We start from the raw sequence: 26,541 nt of genomic DNA, 5'->3' as shown, positions 1-26,541 counted from the left end.
ATTTCTGATCCCATATTTTGTATTTAGATTCTAACATGCTATCCATCATGAATTTTGAATTTGTATCACTTTTAGTGTTTTCCCTTACTTTTACGTGCTATATACTGTGGTTTCTTCAGAGTGTGTTTCTTATAAACATTCTGTTTGCATTCTTTATATAATATTCAAGTTTTGTGATATGGTTTAATGATATGCATGATGATTTTGATTTCAAACTTGTATGTTGATGTTCCTTCCTTGTTCACTAAAGTTCCAGTTAATCACCTCTTACAATATTTTATTGATGTCTTGGATATTCTTGATTTACCTGTTTCAAAGTCTGTTTATTGAATTGATAGAACTGTGTACAAAAGACTGTGTATTTCAATTTAATGGAAAATATAATACTCAAAAATTTGGTACGGCAATGGGTAATCCTCTTTCACCAGTGTTAAGTAATCCTTAGATGGAATTCTTTGAAACAAAATTACTAAGTGATATCTTACCCTCTGAGGCAATCTGATTTTGGTATGTAGATGATGTTCTTTGTGTTTTGCTAACAAATATAAATTCACAAATTAATTGTGGAAGAGGAAAACAACTTCATGTTACCATTTTTAGATTGCATGATCCACAGGGATAGAAACAAGTGTAAGTTTAGCATATGAAGATAACCCACCAATGTTTGTTCATTTATTCATTATTGCTCAGCTCAATATGACAGAGTTACACCATCATCATTCTAGTCAATGTTCCTTAGAGCATTACATATATGCAGTTCAGGATTTATTGATGATGAGTTTGAGAAGATATATTCTATTGGATTCAAGTTAAAGTATCCTAGATCTTTCAATGATATATCTCAAATAGGCAAAGAAATAACTGTATCGAGTTAAACCCAAACCTCCCCTTGATACCAGGAATCTTTTAGTTCTCCCTTGTAGTGAAAATTTTACATTACTTCCCAGGTTGTTTAAATCCAGCAATAACAATGCTATAAAGAATATCTTAATCAAAAACTTGTCATAAAATTCTGTGGGCTGTGTTTACAGTACTCCTTGTAAAAGCTGTAATACGTCTTATATTGGGCAGACTGGTAGGGATCTTTATGTTAGACTTCAGGAACATAAACAAACATAAACATAGTACAAGAATACAAGAATCAAATGCTTTGTTTAATCATGTTAGAAATTATGACCACTGTACTGAGTGAAATAATGCTACAGGTTGCACCACTCAAATCTGGCACTCTGTGGTCCTGTAACTTCCATGGTCCAGCACATTATTAGTTCTGCCACCAGGGCAGTGGTATTAGCAGCATTGAGCCCCCAAAATCTGTTTACAAAACAGCTGAGCTAATTAACAGTCCTGTTAATTTCTTATATTCAGCTGTATTTTAGCCCTTCAGAATGTCATTTAAAAAACCAAGAGGAGCAGATGATGATGCTAATGCTAATAAGAGTAAGCATAAATCATTATCTATGCTTGAAAAGTTGGAGTTACTAGAAAAAAATTAGATAAAGGAACTTCTGTAAAGACTTTGTGTGAGTAATATGACATCAATTCATCAACTGTGTATGAACTGGGGTCAATTTCTGTTTTTCAGCATTGTCTTTGGTCCGGCAATGGCCTGGTCCTAAGGTTGCCGAATTAAAGAGGTACAACCTGCAATAAAGTTATTAACTGTAACTCCTTTACAATGATATCACTGAATCTTCTATTCTCAAATACACAACGAACTGTTACATTAATATCAATGAAATTCTATATAAGCTGGATACCTTTGTCATAGGCAAAATTTGTAAACAGTTCCCTTTCCTGTCTACATAACTAAAAATCTTATGAGACACATGATGCCAATCCTGAGCACCACCATCTGGTAAAGCTTGTATACCAATGGTGTCATAGCTATATCTTTTTCTTGTATATCAACTGACTGCTCAATGTTTTCTATCTTATTCTTGTATCTCCCCTGACAATGTGATCAAACGAAAATGCACTTGGGAACTTAACATGGTTCATGTTCCTCATGGTTATCACCAATAGGAATATATATATATAATCCTTATTGTTGGTGCCTATGCACCTGGTCATGAGAAGAAAGATGATATAAGGCAAGTGTTTTGGGAGCAGCTGAGTGAGTGATGCACGAGACAGAGTTATAGCGATGAGTGATTTCAATGCAAAGGTGAGTAATGTGGCAGTTGAGGGTATAATTGGTGTGCATGGGGTGTTCAGTGTTGTAAATGGAAATGGTGAAGAGCTTGTAGATTTGTGTGCTGAAAAAGGACTGGTGATTGGGAATACCTGGTTTAAAAAGAGATATATACATAAGTATATGTATGTAAAGAGGAGTGGCCAGAAAGCGTCACTGGATTACGTTTTAATTGAAAGGCATGTGGATGTTAATGTGCTGAGAGGGGCAACTGGAGGGATGTCTCAATATCATCTTGTGGAGGTGAAGGCGAATATTTGCTGAGGTTTTCAGAAAAGATGAGAGAATGTTGGTGTGTAGAGAGTGGTGAGAGTAAGTGAGCTTGAAAAGGAGACTTGTGTGAGGAAGTACCAGGAGAGATTGAGTTCAGAATAGCAAAAGGTGAGAGCAAATGATGTAAGGGGAATGGGGGAGGAATGGGATGTATTTAAGGAAGCAGTGATGGCTTGGGCAAAAGATGCTTGTGGCATGAGAAAGGTGGGAGGTGGGCAGATTAGAAAAGGCAGAGAGCGGTAGAGTGAAGAGGTAAAATTGTTTGTGAAAGAGAAGAGAGAGGCGTTTGGATGATCTCTGCAGGGAAGCAGTGTGAATGACTGTGAGATGTAAAAAGGAAAGAGGCAGGAGGTCAAGTGAAAGGTGCAAGAAGTGAAAAAGAGGGCAAATGACAGTTGGGGTGAGAGAGTATCATTAAATTTTAGGGAGAATAAAAAGATGCTTTAAAAGGAGGTACATAAAGCTCGTAAGACAAGAGAACAATAGGAACATCGGTGAAGGGGGCTAATGGGGAGGTGATAACAAGCAGTGGTGAAGTGAGGAGAAGGGAGTATTTTGAAGGTTTGTTAAATGTGTTTGATGATAAGAGTGGCAGATATAGGGTGTTTTGCTCAAGGTGGTGAGTGAAGTGAGAAGGTCAGGGAGAATCATTTGGTGATCAGAGAAGAGGTAGTGAAAGCATTGCGAAAGATGAAACCCAGCTAGGCGGCAGGATTGGATGGTATTGCACTGGAATTTATTAAAAAAGGGGGGGTGACTGTGTTGTTGACTGGTTGATAAGGATATTCAATGTATGTATAGTTCATGAGGAAGTGCCTGAGGATTGGCGGAATGCATGCATAGTGCTATTGCATAAAGGCAAAGGGGATAAAGGTGAGTGTTCAAAATACATAAGTTTGTTAAGTATTCCTGGGAAATTATATGGGAGGGCATTGATTGAGAGGGTAAAGGCAAGTACAGAGCATCAGATTGGAGAAGAGCAGTGTGGTTTCAGAAGTGGTAAAGGATGTGTGAATCAGGTATTTGCTCTGAAGGATGTATGTGAGAAATACTTAGAAAAACAGATGGATTTGTATGTAGCATTTATCGATCTGGAGAAGGCACATGGTAAAGTTGATAAGAGATGCTTTGTGGAAGGTATTAAGGTGTATATAGTGTTGTATGGTTGCGAGGCGTGGGCTATGGATAGAGTTGTGCGAAGGAGGGTGGATGTGCTGGAAATGAGATGTTTGAGGACAATGTGTGGTGTGAGGTGGTTTGATCGAGTAAGTAATGTAAGGGTAAGAGAGATGTGTGGAAATAAAAAGAGCATGGTTGAGAGAGCAGAAGAGGGTGTTTTGAAATGGTTTGGGCACATGGAGAGAATGAGTGAGGAAAGATTGACCAAGAGGATATATGTGTCGGAGGTGGAGGGAACGAGGAGAAGTGGGAGACCAAATTGGAGGTGGAAAGATGGAGTGAAAAAGATTTTGTGTGATCGGGGCCTGAACATGCAGGAGGGTGAAAGGCGGGCAAGGAATAGAGTGAATTGGATCAATGTGGTATACCAGGGTTGACGTGCTGTCAGTGGATTGAATCAGGGCATGTGAAGTGTCTGGGGTAAACCATGGAAAGTTGTGTGGGGCCTGGATGTGGAAAGGGAGCTGTGGTTTCGGGCATTATTGCATGACAGCTAGAGACTGAGTGTGAACAAATGGGGCCTTTGTTGTCTTTTCCTAGTGCTACCTCGCACACATGAGGGGGGAGGGGGATGGTATTCCATGCGTGGCGAGGTGGCGATGGGAATGAATAAAGGCAGACAGTGTGAATTGTGTGCATGGGTATATATGTATGTGTCTGTGTGTGTATATATATATGTGTACATTGAGATGTATAGGTATGTATATTTGCGTGTATGTATATACATTGTGTATGGGGGTGGGTTGGGCCATTTCTTTCGTCTATTTCCTTGCGCTACCTCACAAACGCGGGAGACAGCGACAAAGCAAACTAATAATAATAATAATAATAACAGTGTGGGAGGTAAGTTGCCCGAAGCAATGAAAAGTTTTCATGAAGGATGTAAGGCATGTGTATGAGTAGGAAGAGAGGAGAGTGACCGGTTCCCAGTGAATGTCGGTTTGCAGCAAGGGAGCATGATGTTTCCATGGCAGTTTAATTTGTTTATGGACGGGGTTGTTAAGGAGGTGAATGCAAGAATTTTGGAGAGAGGGACAAGTATGCAGTCTGTTGCGGATGAGAGGGCTTGGGAAGTGAGTCAGTTGTTGTTCACTGATTATACAGCGCTGGTGGCCAATTCGTGTGAGAAACTGCAGAAGTTGGTGACTGAGTTTGGTAATATGTGTGAAAGAAAAAAGCTGAGATTGAATGTGAATAAGAGCAAGGTTATTAGTTTCAGTAGGGTTCAGGGACAAGTCAATTTGGAATTTAGTTTGAATGGAGAAAAATTGGAGAAAGTGAAGTATTATAGATATTTGGGAGTGGATTTAGCAGCGTATGGAACCATGGAAGCGGAAGTGAGTCACAGGGTGGGGGAGGGTGCAAAGGTTCTGGGAGCATTGAAGAATGTGTGGAAGGCAAGAATGTTATCTCAGAGAGCAAAAATGGGTATGTTTGAAGGAATAGTGGTTCTAACAATGTTATAGGGTTGTGCGGGGGAGGGTGGATGTGTTGGAAATGAAATATTTGAGGACAGTATTTGGTGTGAGGTGGTTTGATCGAGTAAGTAATAATAGGGTAAGAGAGATGTGTGATAATAAAAAGAGTGTGGCTGAGAGAGCAGAAGAGGGTGTATTGAAATGGTTTGGTTACATGGAGAGAATGAGTGAGGAAAGATTGACAAAGAGGATATATGTGTCAGAGGTGGAGGGAATGAGGAGAAGTGGGAGACCAAATTGGAGGCGGAAGGATGAAGTGAAAAAGATTTTGAGCGATCAGGACCTGAACATACAGAAGGGTGAAAAGCGTGCAAGGAATAGAGTGAATTGGAACAGTGCGCTTACTGGGGGTCGACGTGTTGTCATTGGATTGAAACAGGAAATATGAAGCGTTTGGGTCAACCATGTGGAAAGGGAGCATTACACACGACAGCTAGAGACTGAGTGTGAATGAATGTGGCCTTTGCTGTCTTTTCCTAGTGCTACCTCACACGCATGCTGGGGGAGGGGGATGCTGTTTCATGGGTGGCAGGGTGGCAACAGAAATGGATGAAGACAACAAGTATGAATGTGTACATGTTTATATATGTATATGTCTGTGTATGTACATGTATGTATACGTTGAAATGTACAGGTATGTATATGTGCATGTGTGGGCGTTTAAGTATATGCATGTGAATGTGGGTAGGTTGGGCAATCCTTTTGTCTGTTTCCTTGTGCTACCTCGCTAATGCGGGAGACAGCGACTAAGTATAATAAAAAAAAAATAAATAATTATGTATATCGTTTATCATAATTGCTGTTTCCCGCGTCAGTGAGGTAGCACCAGGAAACAGACGAAGAATGGCCCATCCACTCGTATACACATATATAAACATAAACGCCCATACATGCACATATACATACATATACATATCAACATATACATACACATACAAAGACATATACATATATACACCTGTACATATTCATACTTGCTAGCATTCATCCATTCCCAGCGCTACCCTGTACCACAGGAAATAGCAGCGCTACCCCCTGCTTCAGCGAGGCAGTGCCAGAAAAACAAAAATGGCCACATTCACTCACATTCAGTCTAAAACTGTTATGTGTAATTCACCGAAATCACAGCTCCTTGTCCACATTCAGGAACCACAGACCTTTCCATGGCTTACCCCAGACACTTCAATGCCCTGGTTCAGTCCTTTGACAGCACATCAACCCCAGTATACCACATCATTCCAATTCACTCTATTCCTTTCACGCCTCTCAGCCTCCTGTATGTTCAGGCCCCAATCACACAGAATCTTTTTTCACTCCATCCTTCCACCTCCAATTTGGTCTCCCGCTTCTCCTTGTTAACTCCACCTCCAACACATATATCCTCTTTGTCAATCTCTCCTTACTCACTCTCTCCATGTGGCCAAACTATTTCAATGCACCCTCTTCCGCTCTCTCAACCACACTCTTTTTATTTCCACACATCTCTTTTACCATTTCATTACTTACTCGATCAAACCACCTCACACCACATATTATCCTTAAACATTTCATTTTCAACACATCCACCCTTCTCTGTACAACTCTACCTATAGCCCATGCCTTGCAACCATGTAATATTGTGGGAATTACTATTTCTTCAAACATACCCATTTTTGCTCTCCAAGATAATGTTCTCTCCTACCACACATTCTTCATCGCTCCCAGAACCTTTGTCCCCTCCCCCACCCTGTGACTCACTTCCACTTCCATGTCTCCAACTGCTGCTAAGTCCACTCCAAAATATCTATAACACTTCACTTTCTCCAGTTTTTCTCCATTCAAACTAAATTCCAAATTAACTTGTCCCTGAACCCTACTGAACCTAATAACCTTGCTTTTATTCACATTCACTCTCAACTTTCTCCTTTCACTCACTTTTCCAAACTCAGTCACCAACTTCTGCAGTTTCTCACACGAATTGGCCACTAGAGCTGTAGTATTGGCGAACAACAACTGACTCACTTCCTAAGAGCTCTCATCTTTTTCATAAATATTTGCTATATCCCACATTAGTGAGGTAGTGTTAAGATCAGAAGACTGAACCTTAGAGGGAATATACTCACTTGGCCCATTTCTCTGTTCCATTTTTGTTGAAAAGTACAAAACAGGAGGGGAGGATTTCCAGCCCCCACTCCCTCCCCTTTTAGTCGCTTTTTATGACATGCAGGGAATACGAGGAGACAGAAGTGACAGAACTGGGATGAGAATTGGAGGAGCTAATACAGTCTTGGGAATGGGTAGCATGATAGCATGCTTTCAAGAGGAAGGAAAAGTCTGGGTTTTTTGATGGAGCCAGAACAGGAGGACAAGGATTGTGGCTAGTTCACAAGTTCCTTTAGAAAATAAGGAGTTGTGCTTTTTAAGCCACTTATTTTGCTCCCCTGGAAAAATGAGAGTACTTGGAAGAACCTGCTGGAGGAGATAGCATAGGTTTAGTGGAAGGAGATGTGGACAAAGAATTAGAAGCAAAATCATCTAAAGTTGAATTAAAGTCAAATAAGGTCCCAAAAAGATCCACTCTATCAGTTAGAAAGTTAGCTATACAACTGATCAGGTCAAAATGGAGGAGGAAAGGCAGAACTGCAGAAGCTACTGGAAATAATTTTGGTTAAGAACCTGACAGATTTGTCAGCAGAAGTCGAATAAGAGAATGTTATGAAGGTGTGCTTGACTTCATGAAGGACAGCACTGCAGTGATTTTGGGTAGAAATGAAGGCAAAGGTTTCAGGGAAAGGGGAAGTGTTTCAAGGCCTGGTAAGACATGTTACTGATCAGAGCAAGAGTAATCAAACCAAATATGAGGGAGAAAGATTTAGATGGGATGTAAGACCCATCCTAGCAAAATAACTCAGGACATATGTGCAGGAAAATTCAGTAAAAAAAGCTGTAAGGGATAACCAGTGAGCTCTATGAAAGTGCCAAAGTCAACATTTTGAGGGGGAGATAACTGATGAGCATGCCCTATATGAATTTAAAGAGATAAGGTTAAGGTTGGAAAACTGTAAGGAGGCAGAGGCATTGCATCAATAGTGATGGTGCCACTCCTTGTAGTATGCAGTGAGCAATGCTTCACAGCAGGAAGTCAAATAGTCATAGAGTTATATACAGTTTGAGAAACTGGAGGGGGTTTATACAAAACATAAAAAGTCATAAAGGGCTGTGAGGTTTTGAGGAAGATAGTATCAAAGTTGTAAGACTCAAGGTGCTTGAAGTGAGCAATGGCACTTGAAGGTTATTCATTCAAGAAATGAGAGTTTCTGTAATGGAATTAACTATTACTTAAATCTTGCTATTTTCTTCCTTCCATCTTACCCTTATAAGAACTTCATCTTCAGTATCTGATGACTGTTTCTCTTCCTCTTCCTCTTGTTGCTGTTGCAGCAATGCAATACGCTCCCGTTCTCGCTGTCTTGCCTCCCTTCTGGCTTCCCGCTCGCGTCTTCGTTTTTCTTTCCTTTCCCGTCTCTCTTGTTTTTCCTTTTCTTTTGCCGCAGCAGCAACCTCTGGATCCATTAATGTGTCACCAATGCTTGGCATTTGCTATGAAAAAAAGGACTCATGAACAAAATACCAACATAAATGCATCAACTTTGGTTTGTTAATCCTTTTACAGTAAAATAATAAATACAAAAAGAAAATTTACGTGTGTAGCATATAAATTCTTTTTTTTCTCTCACGTGTTCTCTGTTTACTAAAAACCATTCCTTTGTTGTCATGTGTCACACCCTGAAACCAAAGCTCTCTATCCACAACATAAATGCCCCAAAGACCTTCCCATGGTTTCCTATGGCTGCTTCATATGCCTTAGTTCAGTTCAATGACAGTGCGTCATCCACTAAATTTCCATGTCGCCCCAGTTTACTCTAGCTCATGCTTGCCTTTCACCCTCCCATAAGTTCAGGCCCCAAGCACTCAGAATCTCACAATTCCATCCTTCTACCTACAATTCAGTCTCTCCGACCTCCTTGTCCCCTCCAAATTTGAGACATACATTATATTTGTCTACATCTCCATATTTATTCTCTCCATAGATTAAAATTATTTCAGCACATCCTCTTCAGCTCTCTCAACAACACTATCATTACTATACTTCTTTCTTATCCTCTTGTCTGATGCCCATTCTCTCTGGGATCTTCCATCAAGGAGGTGAGGTGGCCATGGCAAAATCTCTCTTATCCCTGTCCTTACATGCTGCCCTCACTTTTTTTTTCCTTTATCACATTAGAAGCTCCAATCATGGACAAAAGTCCACATCAAGGCCAGGCTTTCATTGAAATATAGAGAGGTTAATGTATAAAAAAAAAAAGAAGAGACAAGGGAAAATATTTACAAATTTTGGAGAAAGTGAAAAACCTGACTTTTAAAAATCGCCAAGCCATAGCTATTGAGAAACAGGGTTGGAGTAATTGTAATTCAATTCCTATATAATCAATTACATAAATACTGTAATTGTTATTGAAAATGAAATTGAAGTAATTAACTGTCATTATTATCAAGTGATCAAATAATTGTAATTTAATTGTAATTGTGAAAGGGGAGGAAAGTGGTACTGGTAACCTTGTAGATGCAATGGTGGGCAAGCGGTATTTTCAAAGCACCATTGGTAGTGGTACTGGTCCAAAATAATAATGGCGGTAGTGGTACACACTAGCATTACTTTTTTATTATCAACCATTTGAGTTCACCCTATTGATCCCTTTACCCTATCCAAACAAAAGTATCAGTCTGGTAATAACAAAAAAAAAAAAAAAAAAAAAAAAAATTATATGAACTCAAGAACCCTGCAAAGGTGAATAATGCAATTGATCGTATGTCCCACAGACAGCAGAGGAGTAAGAAATCATGCCAGTGGATATTTCTGCCTTGTGATTGTCCTTCAACCTTTTTACAAGGCCATGGAAGTTGTGGATGGGCAGAAGGTGACCATATCTGCTACTGGACCAGTTATTCACTGAAGAATCTAATTCATAATCATAGCACCCAATTACAGTACTGTGAACAACTGGCCACAGCCCTATTGGACTCTATGAAGAGGTTGGATCCATACATGGAAATGAGAGATGTTGAAGTAGAAGCTTTTTTGGATCCAAGGACCAAGTGTTGATATACATCAACGAAATGCTTGAAGAACTGGAGGAAGTTCAAGAGGGTCAACATCAACAATAGATAAAGAAAGTAACAAGGATGATCTAGCACAAGGATTACCTGAATCCAAGACCCCAGGCTTTTTTCCTTTAAACTAAAATGTTCAATGAAATTCCAAAATCAATAGGGATCAGAGGGAAGCACAGTGTCAGAGTCTTTTCTTGAAGCATTATATATAAGAAGAAATTCTTTCATTTTCAAGAGTCCCAAACTTTGCATCCAGTGGAAAACCTTGCAAGAGAGGTGATTAGGTGTGCTGCTACCTCTGCTCCATTACAGAGAGTTTTCGGCATTGCTGGAAATTTTTTCACTGCTAACAGTGCTCAACTTGGTTATCTGCAAATTCTACAAAAAAAAAATCTTTATATTTGTCTTCAAAATAGTCTGAGACACTTGTTTGTAAATTAAGGATACCATTACAATGTAAAATTAGTGTTTTTTCAACCAAAATCATTTCTTTCCAAATTTGGGAAATTGTAATTATAACCATTTTTTTTTTTTTTTTTTTTTTTATACCTCGTCGCTGTCTCCCGCGTTTGCGAGGTAGCGCAAGGAAACAGACGAAAGAAATGGCCCAACCCCCCCCCATACACATGTACATACACACGTCCACACACGCAAATATACATACCTACACAGCTTTCCATGGTTTACCCCGGACGCTTCACATGCCTTGATTCAATCCACTGACAGCACGTCAACCCCTGTATACCACATCGCTCCAATTCACTCTATTCCTTGCCCTCTTTCACCCTCCTGCATGTTCAGGCCCCGATCACACAAAATCCTTTTCACTCCATCTTTCCACCTCCAATTTGGTCTCCCTCTTCTCCTCGTTCCCTCCACCTCCGACACATATATCCTCTTGGTCAATCTTTCCTCACTCATTCTCTCCATGTGCCCAAACCATTTCAAAACACCCTCTTCTGCTCTCTCAACCACGCTCTTTTTATTTCCACACATCTCTCTTACCCTTACGTTACTTACTCGATCAAACCACCTCACACCACACATTGTCCTCAAACATCTCATTTCCAGCACATCCATCCTCCTGCGCACAACTCTATCCATAGCCCACGCCTCGCAACCATACAACATTGTTGGAACCACTATTCCTTCAAACATACCCATTTTTGCTTTCCGGGATAATGTTCTCGACTTCCACACATTTTTCAAGGCTCCCAAAATTTTCGCCCCCTCCCCCACCCTATGATCCACTTCCGCTTCCATGGTTCCATCCGCTGACAGATCCACTCCCAGATATCTAAAACACTTCACTTCCTCCAGTTTTTCTCCATTCAAACTCACCTCCCAATTGACTTGACCCTCAACCCTACTGTACCTAATAACCTTGCTCTTATTCACATTTACTCTTAACTTTCTTCTTCCACACACTTTACCAAACTCCGTCACCAGCTTCTGCAGTTTCTCACATGAATCCGCCACCAGCGCTGTATCATCAGCGAACAACAACTGACTCACTTCCCAAGCTCTCTCATCCCCAACAGACTTCATACTTGCCCCTCTTTCCAAGACTCTTGCATTTACCTCCCTAACAACCCCATCCATAAACAAATTAAACAACCATGGAGACATCACACACCCCTGCCGCAAACCTACATTCACTGAGAACCAATCACTTTCCTCTCTTCCTACACATACACATGCCTTACATCCTCGATAAAAACTTTTCACTGCTTCTAACAACTTGCCTCCCACACCATATATTCTTAATACCTTCCACAGAGCATCTCTATCAACTGTATCATATGCCTTCTCCAGATCCATAAATGCTACATACAAATCCATTTGCTTTTCTAAGTATTTCTCACATACATTCTTCAAAGCAAACACCTGATCCACACATCCTCTACCACTTCTGAAACCACACTGCTCTTCCCCAATCTGATGCTCTGTACATGCCTTCACCCTCTCAATCAATACCCTCCCATAAAATTTACCAGGAATACTCAACAAACTTATACCTCTGTAATTTGAGCACTCACTCTTATCCCCATTGCCTTTGTACAATGGCACTATGCACGCATTCCGCCAATCCTCAGGCACCTCACCATGAGTCATACATACATTAAATAACCTTACCAACCAGTCAACAATACAGTCACCCCCTTTTTTAATAAATTCCACTGCAATACCATCCAAACCTGCTGCCTTGCCGGCTTTCATCTTCCGCAAAGCTTTTACTACCTCTTCTCTGTTTACCAAATCATTTTCCCTAACCCTCTCACTTTGCACACCACCTCGACCCAAACACCCTATATCTGCCACTCTGTCATCAGATACATTCAACAAACCTTCAAAATACTCATTCCATCTCCTTCTCACATCACCACTACTTGTTATCACCTCCCCATTTACGCCCTTCACTGAAGTTCCCATTTTCTCCCTTGTCTTACGCACCCTATTTACCTCCTTCCAGAACATCTTTTTATTCTCCCTAAAATTTACTGATAGTCTCTCACCCCAACTCTCATTTGCCCTTTTTTTCACCTCTTGCACCTTTCTCTTGACCTCCTGTCTCTTTCTTTTATACTTCTCCCACTCAATTGCATTTTTTCCCTGCAAAAATCGTCCAAATGCCTCTCTCTTCTCTTTCACTAATACTCTTACTTCTTCATCCCACCACTCACTACCCTTTCTAAACAGCCCACCTCCCACTCTTCTCATGCCACAAGCATCTTTTGCGCAATCCATCACTGATTCCCTAAATACATCCCATTCCTCCCCCACTCCCCTTACTTCCATTGTTCTCACCTTTTTCCATTCTGTACACAGTCTCTCCTGATACTTCCTCACACAGGTCTCCTTCCCAAGCTCACTTACTCTCACCACCTTCTTCACCCCAACATTCACTCTTCTTTTCTGAAAACCCATACTAATCTTCACCTTAGCCTCCACAAGATAATGATCAGACATCCCTCCAGTTGCACCTCTCAGCACATTGACATCCAAAAGTCTCTCTTTCGCACGCCTGTCAATTAACACGTAATCCATTAACACTCTCTGGCCATCTCTCGCTTTTTAAACCAGGTATTCCCAATCATCAGTCCTTTTTCAGCACATAAATCTACAAGCTCTTCACCATTTCCACTTACAACACTGAACACCCCATGCATACCAATTATTCCCTCAACTGCCACATTACTCACCTTTGCATTCAAATCACCCATCACTATAACCCGGTCTCGTGCATCAAAACCGCTAACACACTCATTTAGCTGCTCCCAAAACACTTGCCTCTCATGATCTTTCTTCTCATGCCCAGGTGCATATGCACCAATAATCACCCACCTCTCTCCATCAACTTTCAATTTTACCCATATTAATCGAGAATTTACTTTCTTACATTCTATCATATACTCCCACAACTCCTGTTTCAGGAGTATTGCTACTCCTTCCCTTGCTCTTGTCCTCTCACTAACCCCTGACTTCACTCCCCAGACATTTCCAAACCACTCTTCCTCTTTACCCTTGAGCTTCGTTTCACTCAGAGCCAAAACATCCAGGTTCCTTTCCTCAAACATACTACCTATCTCTCCTTTTTTCACATCTTGGTTACATCCACACACATTTAGGCACCCCACTCTGAGCCTTCGAGGAGGATGAGCACTCCCCGCGTGACTCCTTCTTCTGTTTCCCATTTTAGAAAGTTAATACGAGGAGGGGAGGATTTCCGGCCCCCCGCTCCCGTCCCCTCTAGTCGCTTTCTACGACACGCGAGGAATACGTGGGAAGTATTCTTTCACCCTTATCCCCAGGGATAATATACATATATATATACACACACACACACACACACACATACACACACATACGCACATACACACACACACACACATACATATATATACATATGAAAAATGTATATATATGTATATATATATACATATATATATGTATATATATGTAAAATTTTGTTTTGTAGTAATTGTAATGTAATTGCTACTCCCAAATGCATATGCAATCATAACTGTAATTCAAAATTTCTTAAAGTAATTGTAACTGTAATTTGATTTTCAAAGCATAATTTCCAACCTTGTTGGAAAACTCATAAGAGGGTAGTGAGTTCCAAAGCTTAGATATGTTGGGATAGAGATAAATACTAAATTGGCCCACACTTGAGTTACCATTCTATGCATTCTTCCCCCATTTCTCTCCCTCCAGTAGACTTCCACTATATTTCCCCATGCCATTAACCCCTTCAACTGCACTATCATACACTCTCCTTGCAAACTCCATCTTGCACTCTTTCCACATACCTCCAATATTATGTTCCACTCAGTTTACCACTACACAATTCATTTCCTTTGCATTCCCTACCATACGACATCTCTCATACAACCCCATCAGTTCTTTTATCTTCAATCTTGTCATGCCAAAAGCTTCTCTTTAATAACTCAATTTCCATAGCCTGGATTCTTGGCCTCACATGTCCATGTTTTGGCTACATAGGTCAGGACTGGGAGGACTATGCTATCCCTTAATCATTTCTTCACTTCCATATCTACACCGCCATCCTTCAATATTCTATCACGAGACCAAGTGTATCTTCTACCTTGCATTGTTCTCTCCTTTATCTATCCTTCCACTTTACCAAACTTGCACAAGATTGCCCCAAAATACTTAAATTCTCTCACTTCCATTCTTTCTCCCCATATCTAAAACACAGTTTAATACATGTTCTTGTACTCAATAGGCTATGCAGAATCTATACCTTCACAGTTTCCTTCAAAAACAATTACTTTATTTTACTCACATTTACCTTCAATTGCCTATGCCTAAACACATCATAAAACACCTTTATGACCTTCTGCAACACCTTTTCACTCCTCTCAGCAAACACAATATCATCTGGAAATAGGATTGGAAATATACCTCACCACCAAACTCCATCTCTGTATCCCTTTCCCCAAGTCTTATTTTCATCTCTATTAGCACTCAATCCATACATATTATTATCATATTAATATTTATTTATTCATTTTTATTGTACTTTGTCGCTGTCTCCCGCATTAGTGAGATAGCTAGCGCAAGGAAACCGACGAAAGAATGGCCCAACCCAACCACATACACATGCATATACATGCACATCCACACACGCACATATACATACCTATACATTTCAATGTATACATATACATACAAACACAGACATATACATATATACACATGGACATAATTCATACTTGCTGCCTTCATTCATTCCTGTTGCCACCCTGCCACACATGAAATGACAGCCCCCTCCCCCCACATGCACGCGAGGTAGCGCTTGGAAAAGACAACAAAGGCCACATTCGTTCACACTCAGTCTCTAGCTGTCAGGTATAATGCACCGAAACCACAGCTCCCTTTCCACATCCACACCCCTCAAAACTTTCTATTGTTTACCCCAAACGCTTCACAAGCCATGGTTCAATACATAGACAGCACGTCAACCCCAGTATACCACATCGTTCCAATTCACTCTATTCCTTGCACGTCTTTCAACCTCCTCCATGTTCAGGCCCCGATCGCTCAAAATCTTTTTCACTCCATCCTTCCACCTCCAATTTGGTCTCCCACTTCTCGTTCCCTTCACCTCCAACACATACATCCTCTTTCTCAATCTTTCCTCACTCATTCTCTCCATGTGACCAAACCATTTCAAACCACCCTCTTCTGCTCTCTCAACCACACTCTTCCAATTACAACACATCTCTCTTACCCTTTCATTACTTACTCGATCAAACCACCTCACATCACATATTGTCCTCAAACCTCTCATTTCTAACACATCCACCCTCCTCCACATAACTCTATCTATAGCACAAGCCTCACAACCTTATAACATTGTTGGAACCACTATTCCTTCAAACATAACCATTTTTGCTTTCCAAGATAATGTTCTCGCCTTCCACACATTTTTCAATGCTCCCAGAACTTTCACCCCTCCCCCTCCCTGTGACTCACTTCCGCTTCAATGGTTCCATCCGCTGCCAAATCCACTCCCAGATATCTAAAACACTTCACTTCCTCTCTATCAACTCTTTCATATGCCTTCTCCAGATCCATAAATGGTACATACAAATCCATTTGCTTTTCTAAGTATTTTCCACATACATTCTTCAAAGCAAACACCTGATCCTCTACCACTTCTGAAACCACACTGCTCTACCCCAGTCTGATGCTCTGCACATGCCTTCACCCTCTCAATCAATACCCTACCATATAATTTCCCAAGAATACTCAACAAACTTATACCTCTATAATTTAAGCACTCACCTTTATCCCCTTTGCCTTTGTACAATGGCACTATTCATGCATTCTGCCAATCTTCAGGCACCTCACCATGAGTCATACATACATCAAATATCCTTATCAACCAGTCAACAGCAACAACACAGTCACCCCCTTCTTTAATAAATTCCACTACAATACCAACCAAACCCACAGCCTTGCCAGCTTTCATCTTCTGCAAAGCTTTTACTACCTCTTCTCTGTTTACCAAATCATTCTCCCTAACCCTCTCACTTCGCACACCACCTCGTCCAAAACACCCTATATCTCCCACTCTATCATCTAACATATTTAACAAACCTTCAAAATACTCACTCCATCTCCTTCTCACATCACCAATACCTGTTATCACCTCCCCATTAGCCCCATTCACCGATGTTCCCATTTGTCCTCTTGTCTTACACACCTATTTACCTCCTTCCAAAACATCTTTCTATTCTCCCTAAAATTTAATGACACTCTCAACCCAACTCTCATATGTCCTCCTGCCTTTTTCTTTTATATATCTCCCAGTCATTTCCACTATTTCTCTGCAAAACTCATCTAAATGCCTCTCTCTTCTCTTTCACTAATAATCTTACTTCTTCATCCCACCACTCACTACCCTTTCTAATCTGCCCACCTCCCATACTTCTCATGCCACAAGCATCTTTTGCACAAGCCATCACTGCTTCCCTAAATACATCCCATTCCTCCCCACTCCCTAAGCTTACATCGTTTGCTCTTACGTTTTTCCATTCTGCACTCAGTCTCTCCTGGTACTTCCTCACACAAGTTTCCTTCCCAAGCTCACTTACTCTCACCACTCTCTTAACCCAACATTCTCTCTTCTTTCTGAAAACGTCTACAAATCTTCACCTTCACAAGATAATGATCAGACATCCCTAGTTGCATCTCTCAGCACATTAACGTCCAAAAGTCTATCTTTTGCATGCCTATCAATTAACACATAATCAAATAATGCTCTCTGGCCATCTCTCCTACTTACATACACATACTTATGTATATCTCTCTTTTTAAACCAGGTATTCCTAATTACCAGTCCTTTTTCAGCACATAAATCTACAAGTTCTTCACCATTTCCATTTATAACACTGAACACCCCATGTAAACCAATAATTCCCTCATCTGCCACATTACCCACCTTTGCATTCAAATCACCCATCACTACAACCCGGTCTTGTGCATCAAAACTACTAACACACTCACTCAGCTGCTCCCAAAACACTTGCCTCTCATGATCTTTCTTCTCATGTCCAAGTGCATATGCACCAATAATCATCCATCTCTCTCCATCCACTTTCAGTTTTACCCATATCAATCTAGAGTTTACTTTCTTATAATCTATCACATACTCCCACAACTCCTGTTTCAGGAGTAGTGCTACTCCTTCCCTTACTCTTGTCTTCCCACCAACCCCTGACTTTACTCCCAAAACATTCCCAAACCACTCTTCCCCTTTATCCTTGAGCTTCGTTTCACTCAGAGCCAAAACATCTAGGTTCCTTTCCTCAAACATACTACCTATCTCTCCTTTTTTCTCATCTTGGTTACATCCACACACATTTAGACACCCCAATATGAGCCTTCGAGGAGGATGAGCACTCTCTGCGTGACTCCTTCTTTTGTTAATTTACTTGTTCCTCAACCCCAATGACTCCAACAACCTTGCTCCCATTACACTCACTTTCACCATTTATCCCCCCCCCCCCCACCCCACACACACACACACACACACACACACACACACACCTACATACTCAGTCACCAACCTCACTAGACACCCCCACCCCAAATCAGCCACCAGAGATACATCATCAGCGAACATCAACTGACACTTCCCAGGCCCTCCCATTCCACATCAGCGAGGTAGTGCCAGGAAACAGACAAAGCATGGCCCATCCACTCATATACACACACATATATATTTATTATTATTATTTTGCTTTGTCGCTGTCTCCCGCGTTTGCGAGGTAGCGCAAGGAAACAGACGAAAGAAATGGCCCAACCCACCCCCATACACATGTATATACATACATGTCTACACACGCAAATATACGTACCCATACATCTCAATGTACACATAATATACACACACAGACACATACATATATACACATGCACACAATTCACACTGTCTGCCTTTATTCATCTCCATCGCCACCTCGCCACACATGGAATAACATCCCCCTCCCCCCTCATGTGTGCGAGGTAGCGCTAGGAAAAGACAACAAAGGCCCCATTTGTTCACACTCAGTCTCTAGCTGTTATGCAATAATGCCCAAAACCACAGCTCCCTTTCCACATCCAGGCCCCACACAACTTTCCATGGTTTACCCCAGACACTTTACATGCCCTGATTCAATCCACTGACAGCACATCGACCCCGGTATACCACATCGATCCAATTCACTCTATTCCTTGCACGCCTTTCAATCTCCTGCATGTTCAGGCCCCAATCACTAAAAATCTTTTTCACTCCATCTTTCCACCTCCAATTTGGTCTCCCACTTCCCCTCGTTCCCTGCACCACTGACACATATATCCTCTTGGTCAATCTTTCCTCACTCATTCTCTCCAAGTGACCAAACCATTTCAAAACACCCTCTTCTGCTCTCTCAACCACACTCTTTTTATTTCCACACATCTCTCTTACCCTTACATTACTTAATCAAACCACCTCACACATTGTCCTCAAACATTTCATTTCCAGCACATCCACTCTCCTGCGCACAGCTCTATCCATAGCCCATGCCTCGCAACCATACAACATTGTTGGAACCACTATTCCTTCAAACATACCCATTTTTGCATTCCGAGATAATGTTCTCGACTTCCAAACATTCTTCAAGGCTCCCAGAATTTTAGCCCCCTCCCCCACCCTATGATTCACTTCCGCTTCCATGGTTCCATCCGCTGCCAGATCCACTCCCAGATATCTAAAACACTTTACTTCCTCCAGTTTTTCTCCATTCAAATTACCTCCCAATTGACTTGACCCTCAACCCTACTGTACCTAATAACCTTGTTCTTATTCACATTTACTCTAAACTTTCTTCTTTCACACACTTTACCAAACTCAGTCACCAGCTTCTGCAGTTTTTCACATGAATCAGCCACCAGCGCCGTATTGTCAGTGAACAACAACTGAATCACTTTCCAAGCTCTCTCATCCACAACAGACTGCATACTTGCCCCTCTTTCCAAAACTCTTGCATTCACCTCCCTAACAACCCCATCCATAAACAAATTAAACAGCCATAGAGACATCACACACCCCTGCCGCAAACCTACATTCACTGAGAACCAATCACTTTCCTCTCTTCCTACACATACACATGCCTTACATCCTCGATAAAAACTTTTCACTGCTTCTAACAACTTGCATCCCACACCATATATTCTTAATACCTTCCACAGAGCATCTCTATCAACTCTATCATATGCCTTCTCCAGATCCATAAATGCTACATACAAATCCATTTGCTTTTCTAAGTATTTCTCACATACATTCTTCAAAGCAAACACCTGATCCACACATCCTCTACCACTTCTGAAACCACACTGCTCTTCCCCAATCTGATGCTCTGTACATGCCTTCACCCTCTCAATCAATACCCTCCCATATAATTTACCAGGAATACTCAACAAACTTATACATCTGTAATTTGAGCACTCACTCTTATCTCCTTTGCCTTTGTACAATGGCACTATGCAAGCATTCCGCCAATCCTCAGGCACCTCACCATGAATCACACATACATTAAATAACCTTACTAACCAGTCAACAATGCAGTCACCCCCTTTTTTAATAAATTCCACAACAATACCATCCAAACCTGCTGCCTTGCCGGCTTTCATCTTCCGCAAAGCTTTTACTACCTCTTCTCTGTTTATCAAATCATTTTCCTTAACCCTCTCACTTTGCACACCACCTCAACCAAAACACCCTATATCTGCCACTCTATTATCAAACACATTCAACAAACCTTCAAAATACTCACTCCATCTCCTTCTCACATCACCACTACTTATTAGCCCCCTTCACTGAAGTTCCCATTTGCTCCCTTCTCTTACGCACTTTATTCACCTCCTTTCAAAACATCTTTTTATTCTCCCTAAAAGTTAATGATACTCTCTCACCCCAACTCTCATTTGCCCTCTTTTTCACCTCTTGCACCTTTCTCTTGACCTCCTGTCTCTTTCTTTTATACATCTCCCAGTCATTTGCATTTTTTTCCTGCAAAAATCGTCCAAATGCCTCTCTCTTCTCTTTCACTAATAATCTTACTTCTTCATCCCACCACTCACTACCCTTTCTAATCAACCCACCTTCCACGCTTCTCATGCCACAAGCATCTTTTGCACAAGCCATCACTGCTTCCCTAAATACATCCCATTCCTCCCCCACTCCCCTTACCTCCTTTGTTCTCACCTTTTTCCATTCTGTACTCAGTCTCTCCTGGTACTTCCTCACACAAGTCTCCTTCCCAAGCTCACTTACTCTCACCACTCTCTTCACCCCAACATTCTCTCTTTTTTTCTGAAAACCCCTACAAATCTTCACCTTCGCCTCCACAAGATAATGATCAGACATTCCTCCAGTTGCACCTCTCAGCACATTACCATCCAAAAGTCTCTCTTTCACATGCCTATCAATTAACACGTAATCCAATAACGCTCTCTGGCCATCTCTCCTACTTACATACATATTTTTATTTATTTATTTTGTTTTGTCGCTGTCTCCCGCGTTTGCGAGGTAGCACAAGGAAACTGACGAAAGAAATGGCGCAACCCACCACCATTCACATGTATATACATACACGTCCACACACGCAAATATACATACCTATACATCTCCATATACACATATATATACACACACAGACACATACATATTACCCATGCACACAATTCACACTGTCTGCCTTTATTCATTCCCATCGCCACCTCGCCACACATGGAATACCATCCCCCCCCATTCGTTCACACTCAGTCTCTAGCTGTCATGCAATAATGCCCGAAACCACAGCTCCCTTTCCACATCCAGGCCCCACACAACTTTCCATGGTTTACCCCAGACGCTTCACATGCCCTGATTCAATCCACTGACAGCACGTCAACCCTGGTATACCACATCGATCCAATTCACTCTACTCCTTGCCCGCCTTTCACCCTCCTGCATGTTCAGGCCCTGATCACTCAAAATCTTTTTCACTCCATCTTTCCACCTCCAATTTGGTCTCCCACTTCTCCTTGTTCCCTCCACCTCCGACACATATATCCTCTTGGTCAATCTTTCCTCACTCATTCTCTCCATGTGCCCAAACCATTCAAAAACACCCTCTTCTGCTCTCTGAACCATGCTCTTTTTATTTCCACATATCTCTCTTACCCTTACACTACTTACTCGATCAAATCACCTCACACCACACATTGTCCTCAAACATCTCATTTCCAGCACATCCACCCTCCTGCGCACAACTCTATCCATACTTATACTTATGTATATCTCGCTTTTCAAGCCAGGTATTCCCAATCACCAGTCCTTTTTCAGCACATAAATCTACAAGCTCTTCACCATTTCCATTTACAACACTGAACACCCCAAATATACCAATTATTCCCTCAACTTCACACACAGTCTCTAGCTGTCGTGTGTACTGCATGGAAACCACAGCCCCACAGACCTGTCCATGATTTATCCCACATGTTTCACATGACTTGGTTCAGTCCATTCACAGCAAACTGACCCCAGTATATGACAGCGTTCCAATTCACTCTATTCCTTGCATGCCTCTCATCTTCCTGTATGTTCAGGCCCTGATTGCTCCAAATCTTTTTCACTCCATCCTTCCACCTCCAATTTGGTCTCCCACTTCTCCTTATTCCCTCCATCTCTGTCAATCTTTCCTCCCTCACTCTCTCCATGTGTCCAAACCATTTCAAAACACCCTCTTCTGCTCTCTCAACCACACTCTCTTTATTTCCACATATCTCTTTTACCCTTTCATTACTTACTCAATCAAACCACCTCACACCACATATTGTCCTCAAACATTTCATTTCCAACACATCAACCCTCGTCCGCACAACCCTCTATCTATAGCCCATGCCCCGCAACCATGCAACATTCTTGGAACTACTATTTCTTCAATTATACCCATTTTTGTTCTCTGAGACAGTTTTTTCCTCCCACACATTCTTCGTCACTCCCAGAACCTTTGCCCCCTCCCCCACCCTGTGACACTTCCACTTCCATGGTTCCACTCCCTGATATCTAAAACACTTCACTTCCTCCAATTTTTCTCCATTCAAACTTACATCCCAGTCTACTTGTCCTTCAACCCCACTGAACTCAACAACCTTGCTCCTATTCACACTCACTCTCAATCTTCTCCCTCACTCACTCCTCCAAACTCAGTCGCCAACCTCTACAGCCCCCCACCTGAATCAGCCACCGAAGCTGCATCATTGGCTAACAGCAACCAACTCACCTCGCAAGCTCTCCCATCCTGAGTCAGCGAGGTGGCACCAGGAAACAGACAAAGAATGGCACATCCATTCATATACCTAATTTTTCATACATATTCGCCATATCCCGCATTAGAGAGGTAGCATTAAGAACAGTGGACCAAGTCTTAGAGGGAATATCCTCACTTGGCCCCCTTCTGTTCCTTCTTTTGGAAAATTAAGAATGAGAGGGGAGGATTTCTAGCCCCCCGCTCCCTCCCCTTTTAGTCGCCTTCTACAACAGACAGGGAATACATGGGAAGTATTCTTTCTCCCCTATCCCCAGGGATATATATACATAAACACCCATACACGCACATGTACATACATATACATATTAACATATACACATATACATACATATACATATCAACTTATATACATGTACATACACATACAAAGACATATACATACATACACTTGTGCATATTCATAACAGCTTGCCTTCGTTCATTCCTGATGCTACCCTGCCCCACAGGAAACAGCATAACTACCCCCTGCTTCAGCGAGGCAGCGCCAGGAAAACAGACAAGAAAGGTCACATTTGTTCACACTCACTCTCTAGCTTTCATGTGTAATGCACTGAAACCAAAGCTCCCTATCCACATCCAGGCAGCACAGAACTTTCCATGACTTATCCCTGATGTTTCACATGCCCTGATTCAGTCCACTGATAGCATGTCCACCCCTGTATACCACATCATCCCAATTCACTCTATAACCTGCACGCCTCTCAACCCCTGGTATGTTCAGGCCCCGATTGCTCAAAATCTTATTCATTCCATCGTTCCACATCCAAGTTGGTCTTCTGCTTCTCCTTGGTCCCTCCACCTCTGACACATATATCCTCTTTCTCAATCTTTCCTCACTCATTCTCTCTATGTGTCTAAACCATTTTAACAAACCCTCTTCTGCTCTCTCAACCACACTCTTCTTTCCACACATCTCCTTACCCTTTCATTACTTAATCAAACCAAATCACACCACATATTGTCCTCAAACATTTCATTTCCAACACATCCACCCTCCTCTGCACAACCCACTCTATAGCCCACACCTCGCAACCATGTAAAATTGATGGAACTACTATTCCTTCAAACATACCCATTTTTGCTCTCCGAGATAACGTTCTCTCCTTACACACATTCTTTGTCGCTCCCAAAATCTTAGTCCCCTCCCCCACCCTGTGACTCACTTTCACTTCAATGGTGGTTCCATCTGCTGCTGAGTCCACTCCCAGATATCTAAAACACTTCACTTCCTCCAATTTTTCTCAATTTAAACTTACATCCCAATTAACTTGTCCCTCAACCCTACTGGACCTTGCTCTTATTCACATTTACTCTTAACCTTCTCCTTTCACACACTTTTCCAAACTCAGTCACCAACTTCTGCAATTTCTCACACTAATCAGCCACTAGAGCTGTATCATCAGCAAACAACAACTGAATCACTTCCCAAGTCCTCGCATCCACAACAGACTGCATACTTGCCCCTTTCTTGCATTTACCTCCCTAACCATCCAATCCATAAACAAATTAAACAGCCATGAGGACATCACACACTCCTGCCACAGACCAACATTCACTGGGAAGCATTCACTTTCCTCTCTTCCTACTCATACAGATGCCTTAAACCCTTGGTAAAAACTTTTCACTGCTTCTAGCAACTTACCTCCTACACCATATACTCATAAGACCTTCCACAAAGCATCTCTATCTACCCTGTCATATGCCTTCTCTAGATCCATAAATGCTACATACAAATCCATCTGTTTTTCTAAGTATTTCGCACAAACATTCTTCAAAGCAAACATCTGATTCATACAACCTCAACCACTTCTGAAATCAAATTGCTCTTCCCCAATCTGATGCTCTATACATGCCTTCACCCTCTCAATCAATACCCTACCATATAATTTCCCAGGAACACTCAATAAACTTATGCCTCTGTAATTTTACCACTCACCTTTATCCCCTTCAACTTTGTAGAATGGCACTATGCATGCATTCCGCCAATCCTCAGGCACTTCACCATGACCCAAACCTACAATAAATATCCTTACCAACCAATCAACAACACAGTCACCCCCCCTTTTTTAATAAATTCCACTGCAATACCATCCAAACCAGCTGTCTTGCCAGATTTCATCTTCTGCAAAGCTTTCACCACCTCTTCTCTCTTAACCAAACCATTCTCCCTGATCCTCTCTCACTTCACACACCATCCCGACTAAAACACCTTATATCTGCCGCTCTATCATCAAACACATTCAACTAAATTCCAAAATACTCACTTCATCACTTCTTGTTATTACTTCCCCACTTGCCCCCTTCACTGATGTTCCCATTTGTTCTCTTGTCTTATGCACGTTATTTACCTCCTTCCAAAACATCTTTTTATCCTCCCTAAAGTTTAATGATACTCTCTCATTCCAACTCTCATTTGTCCTCTTTTTCAACTCTTACACCTTTCTCTTGACCTTCTACTCCTTTCTTTTATACTTCTCCCAGTCATTTACACTCCTTCCTTGCAAGTATCGTCCAAAGGCCTCTCTTTTCTCTTTCACTAACAACTTTACTTCTTCACCCCACCACTCACTACCTTTTTTAATCTGCCCACCTCCTACCTTTCTCATGCCATTTGCATCTTTTGCACAAGCCATCACTACTTCCCTAAATCCACCCCATTCCTCTCCCATTCCCCTCATCATTTGCTCTCACTTTTTGCCATTCTATACTCAATCTCCCCTAATACTTCTTCACATAAGTCTCCTTTCCAAGCTCACATACTTTCACTGCTCTCTTCTCCCAACAATCTCTCTTCTTTTTATTAAAACCTTTGCAAATTTTCACCTTCGCCTCCACAAGATAGTGATCGCACATCCCTCCAGCTGCCCCTCTTAGCACAAAATTACATCCAAAAGTCTCTCTTTTACACGCCTACCAATCAACACATCTCTTCTATTCACATACGTATACTTATGTATATCTCTCTTTTCAAACCAGGTATTCCCATTCACCAGTCTTTCTTCAGAACACAATTCCACAAGCTCTTCGCCGTTTCCATTCACAACACTGAATACCTGCATACACCAATTATACCCTCAACTGCCACATTATTCACCTTCACTTTTAAATCACCCATCATAAAAACCTGGTCTCACAACATCACACAGCCCTGCCTCACAACCACAAGTAAAACAAAACTTTTGGTTAAGTCTCTATCCACTCTTACACATGCATTTGCAACTCTATAGTTGTCTCCCTATCCCATATATCCTTAACACATACCTTAAAGCATTCCACTTGATTCTGTCATATGCTTTCTTTAGTTCCACAAAAGCTCCACACAGCTTCTCACCTTTTGCTAAATACTTTTCCACAGTCATTCTCACAGCAAATATCTGATCTGCATATCCCC

The 26,541-nt window shown here is 41.5% G+C and overlaps 1 protein-coding gene across 2 annotated transcripts in view; it reads right to left on the bottom strand.

The window, feature by feature from the left end:
- LOC139749413 (uncharacterized) overlaps positions 1 to 26,541 on the bottom strand; it is a 172,338-nt gene that overhangs the window by 140,631 nt on the left and 5,166 nt on the right. For both annotated transcript variants that reach the window (XM_071663249.1, XM_071663248.1), the window contains exon 2: positions 8,476 to 8,703. In XM_071663249.1, coding sequence (XP_071519350.1) covers positions 8,476 to 8,703 — 228 coding nt within the window. The remainder of the gene's footprint in view (positions 1 to 8,475; positions 8,704 to 26,541) is intronic.

Source organism: Panulirus ornatus, chromosome 7, assembly GCF_036320965.1.
Source record: "Panulirus ornatus isolate Po-2019 chromosome 7, ASM3632096v1, whole genome shotgun sequence".
Classification (NCBI taxonomy): domain Eukaryota; kingdom Metazoa; phylum Arthropoda; class Malacostraca; order Decapoda; family Palinuridae; genus Panulirus; species Panulirus ornatus.
Note: the sequence above shows the minus strand (reverse complement) of the source record. Positions and strands in the feature narration are given on the sequence as shown.